At 44.4% G+C, this 5,943-nt stretch overlaps 1 protein-coding gene across 1 annotated transcript; it reads right to left on the bottom strand.

Moving 5' to 3' along the window:
* Window positions 1-1,430: 1,430 nt before the first annotated feature.
* LOC120647899 (ethylene-response factor C3-like) lies at window positions 1,431-2,348 on the bottom strand. Its single transcript, XM_039924710.1, has one exon. The coding sequence runs from the start codon at window positions 2,346-2,348 to the stop codon at window positions 1,431-1,433; it is 918 nt and encodes a 305-aa protein (XP_039780644.1).
* Between the last annotated feature and the right edge of the window lie 3,595 nt (window positions 2,349-5,943).

The raw sequence follows: 5,943 nt of genomic DNA, 5'->3' as shown, positions 1-5,943 counted from the left end.
TGTTCGATGTGTCTCCTCTTTCTGGACGGGTCCCTGTTCACCTTTATATAATCTGGGGGAACAGGGTTACATGGAAAGTCCTAGTCGGGTTCTGTTTGGACCCTAGTCCGAGGAGCTCGGCTAGTTTCCGTATACATCGACAAGTTCTACTCCTATTCGGGTAGACAATAGAGGCAGAGCATATCCATGTGCTACTCCCTACTCTAGAATATTCCACGCCTATGAGCAGTCCCGCTGCCCAGGGTCTGACATTGTCCCCAGCCATAGCACTTTCGAGTTGACCCTTTTACACGAAGCAAGGACGAAAGTGTAAGTATGTAGGGTGCTATATGTATGCGACCCCGCCCCTCGGAAGGGCTGGTCAGTGCGGCTTTGGAGGACGGGGTGTGACACCTGTGACTTTTGACGTGCGCTTGTGCGGGCATATTCTCGAATTTAACATATTTGTTTGGCAAAAAAATGCTTTGGTATCTGGTGGGATGTCGGTGGGGGTGGTAAGGAAGCTCTACATGAGGCAAGAGGACACAAGTTCGAGTCCTGCTGGGTGCAAAATATTTTTTTTGCATTGCACATGCTGTTTAGTCCCGGGTGTGAGAACTGGGACTAAAGATCCCTGTCTTTGGTCTCGGACTCGTAGTCCGGGTTCCAAAATTGGGACAAAAGAAGGTTTGGAACCGGGATAAAAGGCCAAATATCTAGTAGTGCTACACTCGGTACTAAAGAGAGCCTCAGGTACCAATTATTTTACCCGGTGACTAAGACCGAGACTTTTGGTACCGGCAAAAAAACCGCTTATTAACCCGTACCAATAGGCTTTTTTCTACTTAGTGGTAATAATTATACTTATACCCCTCAATTTTCTTAACTTTGTGGTTTTACCCTTACTATTAACTAGTTAACATGATTTTGCCCCAATTCAACGTGTTTTTCACCCTATTTTGACCATTGACTAGGGACAAATCGCATTGATTAGGGGCAAAATTGTGTTCCCGTCAATAGTAAGGTCAAAATCACAAAGTTAAGGAAATCGAAGGTATAATCATAATTACACTGCAAAGTATGGCAAGAATACAAATACCTTTATTAAGTAAAAAAGGTGAATATGAAAGATTACAAGTTGGGCAAACCTCGTCACTGGCAAAAAATATTATGATGCACAATACTTGTGCAATGGATTCATGAGCATGGAGGACAGAGATGAACATGCCAACCACAAGCTGTAGAATGTATGATAATCGAAACATATAAGCAATTAAGTAGAGAAACAGAAATGCTATACGGGGGTTGACTGGTATGAGACTATGAGTATGTTCGTACGTATACGGCGAGGAGCAGAACGCGTACATGGGAATATGGGATGGGGCGTCATGACCAACAATGGATGGATGGATGGATGGATCGAGCGAGCATCATCATGTCCATGCCTCCATCTAGGTAAATGAAGCAGGTTGCGATGAACAATCGGATAAGGCGAGCAGCCCCTCCAGGTAGTCAGCTCCCAGGTCCTCTAGCTCCAGCACGCAGCGTTGTTCCTGCGGCGGCTGGCTTTGATTGTTATTGCCGCGGCTCGTTGTCGCCGCCGGCAGCTGATCCATGCCGGCCGCTTTCTTGTTCTTAAGCGAGCGCTTGCGCATGCAGTGGCGCCGCTTAAGCTCCAGCACCGGGGAGTCTCCAGCGGCGGCGCTGATCCCCAGCTGGCGCAGCGACTCCCGCACCCGCTGCACGGGGAGGTTCAGCACGGCGGCGTGGCCGCGCATGGCGAAGGCGGCGTGGTCGTAGGCGAGGGCGGCGGCCTCGGGGGTGTCGAAGGTGCCGAGCCAGACGCGGGCGCCATTGCGCGTGGAGTCCCTTATCTCAGCTGCAAACTTGCCCCACGGCCGCTTCCGCACGCCGATGAGCTGCGGGACCTCCTCCTCGCTGCTGCCGGCGCTAGGCCCGTTTGCAGCAGCTCTGGTGGTCGTGGTCGACCTGACCTCGTGGTGCTTCGCCTGCGCCGACCAGCTGCTGCTGCCGGTGGCCGTGGAGATGGAGGCGGCCCCCATCCCCCCGAGGGCGCTAAACGGCTCTATGCACATCCCGTTCCCATCGTCCTGAACGCTGAAGGAATCGTCGACCTCGTCGCCACCGAACCGAAGCAGCAGCTGCCCACCGGCGGCGCAAGGCGCGAGAGGGGAATGCGAGGAGGTGGGCTCGCAAACGGCGGCAGCGGCCGTAGAGGATTTGGAGTAGGTATTACCACTAGAAGCCGCAGGGAGGCTAGGAGGAGCACAGGCGAAGGGGACGACGTCGTCGTCGTCGTCCCAGCCGCCGTAGTAGTGGCTGTAGCTGTTGTTGTAGCTTGGTTCCATGAAACTGGTGGATTCTGCGGCAGTGGCTGCGCATTACATTGATAGCGTGGCTCGCGAGCTCGATCAGCTAAGTCGCGTATACACGGACAGTCGAACCCCGGATCGGAGCCTATGCTGCTTTTATCCGTAGAATTGAAGAGACGACGGATCGAGCTCGCCGCCGGAAAGGGCCACAACAAATCATATAATTGGATCTCTCAGGGGGTTTGACTTGAACTGAATATTTAATATCTGGAAGCACTAAACATATACTACTAGTGCATGCACAGATCAGTGGACACATCCATTGACTAAATGAGTTCGCGTCCACCGCGCGGTACTACATACACACTTCTTTCATGACAATATTTCGACACCATATAGTTAGAGTCGAGAATAATCAAATACCTAATGTCCTTAATTAAGTTCTTTGACACAATGGTTTTTAAGGTATGGTAATGACATGGCGATCTATTGCCACTAACATCAATAGTCATATCCCTACCGTACCATATCCCTTGCTTGAATTATTTCAAATGATATAGAGCCACTCTAAAAGCTATATATACTACCTGTCTTTGGTCACATATGAGATCTGAACTGCCTATCTCAAGACTACCAAATGTGGCCATCCCATTGGATCAATCACCTATTAGTGTGTTTTTAGTACTGAAACTATCTATACTATGGCTAGAGATATATATGAAGGAAAACCTAAAAAAACCTGAGAAAACTGATAATCGTGTTTATCGGTGCTGACCGGTTTCTCAAAATTCTCGGTAATTTTGAATCCGTACATGCCCTTTCATCCTTGTCCATATATATGTCTTTTTATTTCTATGCATTGTGACATGTCTTATCTTTTATATTAGATTGTTTGGAGATAATCTAGATCATTTTATGTACAGTCTGAGAATTTTCCCCGATAAATTTCCAAAAAAACCCGATAAACGCATTTATTGGCAACCTCCGGTTCTTTTCCCTTACCGGTAATGTTAACCCTACAATGACAAGCATGGTGACAGATAAATAATTCTTAAGGATGAAACATAAAATAAGAAATATTATTATTATGTTCGGTGAAACTTGCTCTGCTTGGGGTCTCCTGGCAAAGGAACGACATCGGGGGAAAGACACCTTGTGCAAACGGTGGAGCAGGGACTAGGATTCCCCTGCCTCCACCCATATGGCACCACCTCCAAGCGCACCAAGCCGCGAAATCCTTAGTGACCGTTGCCCCTGCCACCGTCCCTCGCTTCCTGCCGCCACCATCAAGACGGTAGGTATGGCTAGCTTGACCCGCTAGCACCGCCAATGGCGCCCAATCCATGGCGTCACACGCTGCCATTTGATTCCTTCCGTGACCTTTACCATACCTCGTGGTCAAATCATGAGCTAATTAGGTTTCACAGATTTGTTTTATGAATTAGCCTCTATTTATGTAATTAATTTTATAATTAGTCTATATTTAATTATTTTAATTGGTGTCGAGACATGATAAGTTTAGTCGGGGAAAAGAGAGAAATATATATTTTTCTGCATTGGCCATGGCAAGTTTTCAGTAGTACCAGCAAATTATGGACCGGCTGGTACGCTCCAGTCGAATCTAGTAATGATAGATCTATCGTGTTATCCAGCTGCTAGCTAACAAATTCGAGAGGAATAAGAAAGGAGGGCAGGGCAGCCCATCGAGGCATACCTAGTATTAGAAAAACCATGACGTAGGGCGGCTGGATATGACAAACCACCCTGGCGTCATCATCCGTCTGTACGTACAGTGTACGCAGACCAGCTCTATGTATATCGTCAATTATATATTTATGCTAGCTTTAAACTAAAATACGCGCGCATATATACATGCACGGACGATGCTGACAGCGGCTCATCGATCAGAACCCTGTCAGTGCCCCAACGTTTTAAAACTGTATTATTGATCGAACTTAGTCGTAAGAGCACCAATAAGATGACTAATCATAATTAATTGTTGATTAGGCTGATTAGTCGATGCTAGTAGAAACTAGTGGTCCTATATATATCTAAATTCCCCGATTCTTAGGATGTATATATATTAACACTAGTATCTTTGGCCTTGCACATTGGTTCTGGCCGCCGATAGGATCTGAGTCATGAAGGCATTAGTTCCGGGTCCAATGGCTAGGAGCCGAAAGGGACCTAGTCCCGGTTGGAGCCTCTGACCGGGACTAAAAAGTCCATCTCTAAAAGGGTGCCATGGGTTGCATTAAAAGGAGAACATCGCAGTTGGTGTCACATGGGCTGTGTAGGTGGTGTGATAAGGAAGCTATACCTGAGGTAAGAGGTCATAAGTTCGAGTCTTGGGTGTGAGTGAATTTTTTGGCATTGCACAGATCCTTTTATCCCAGGTGTGTCGGAATTAGGACTAATGATCCGGAGTCTTTAGTCCCGCATTTGTAGTCCCAGTTTGAAATCTAGGAGAAAAGGGGCCGGGGTTTGAAATGAGACCGAAGGGGCATTCTGTAGTAGAGTAAATAGATGGTCAATTAATTACATCAACTATGGTTGGCTAGTCCAATAAATAAATATCTCAGTCCACAAGTATATATCCTTATGCAAATTGTCAAATGTTAAGCTGTAGTTATGAGAGATTAGTAATGAATTTCAAATATGAAGGAATGTATTATGAAATCAGATATTAGTCGTTCTATGTCTAATCAGAAGACTAAGCATGATTAGTGATGACTAATCAGACAACTTGCAATCTAGTCGAGCTAATCGAATTGGTGGGTATATTTGATACCAAGAAACTGATAAAGGTGATTAGTCATGACTAATCATGATTATTGAGTGCCCGGCAACAAAGGCAGATATTTCACTTTAATGATGAGGGGAAACCTTAATTTATAATATATATAGTTTATATATTATACTCCCAACGGTTTGTATATATATTTTTCCTTATCGTTGAAGCATTTTTCCATCTTGGCGTTGATATGTTGCTGGACACTTTGTCTGGCATTTTGGCGTTGATATATATATATATATATATATATATATATATATATATATATATATATATATATATATATATATGACGAGTTTTTTTGTGCACTCGCGTGTAACTACTCTCATCATCAGTATACCATCGTGTGTATGTCCGCATACTTATTTATCACTTTGAGTATGTTTATATACTTATTCTAAGATACTTCAAAGGTATATACACGAAAAATTTCAAAAACAGCCCTATTTTTTAAATATACTATAATTATATGTACCTTAGTATTAGTATATAAAATAAGCATGTCCATATATTCTATATATGGTCACATACCCAACATATATATCATCATAGATATTCCAGTAATAATATTTCTTATTTTATGTTTCATCCTTAAAACATATATGTCACATACCCAACATAAAACTAGTATGTCCATATACATTTATTTCTGTACGTATCTATGATATCACATACCCATATACTCTAGACGCAGTCGACGATTTATGCCATTTATTTTGCATGAAGTGGTCAACCCAAGGGGTAAATATTTTTACGATGCATAGGCCTTAGTGAGTGGAAGAATCAAGAGCACCGTGCTGCCTCTAGTAGCGTTCGTAGGGAATAACGGAAAAACAT

The sequence above is a fragment of the Panicum virgatum genome, chromosome 9K, assembly GCF_016808335.1.
Source record: "Panicum virgatum strain AP13 chromosome 9K, P.virgatum_v5, whole genome shotgun sequence".
NCBI lineage: Eukaryota > Viridiplantae > Streptophyta > Magnoliopsida > Poales > Poaceae > Panicum > Panicum virgatum.
The sequence above is the reverse complement of the archived record's forward strand: the minus strand, read 5'-3'. Positions and strand labels throughout refer to the sequence as shown.

Excerpts from the sequence above, each read along its gene's own strand:
- LOC120647899 (XM_039924710.1), bottom strand. The coding sequence starts at position 2,348 with ATGGAACCAAGCTACAACAACAGCTACAGCCACTACTACGGCGGCTGG.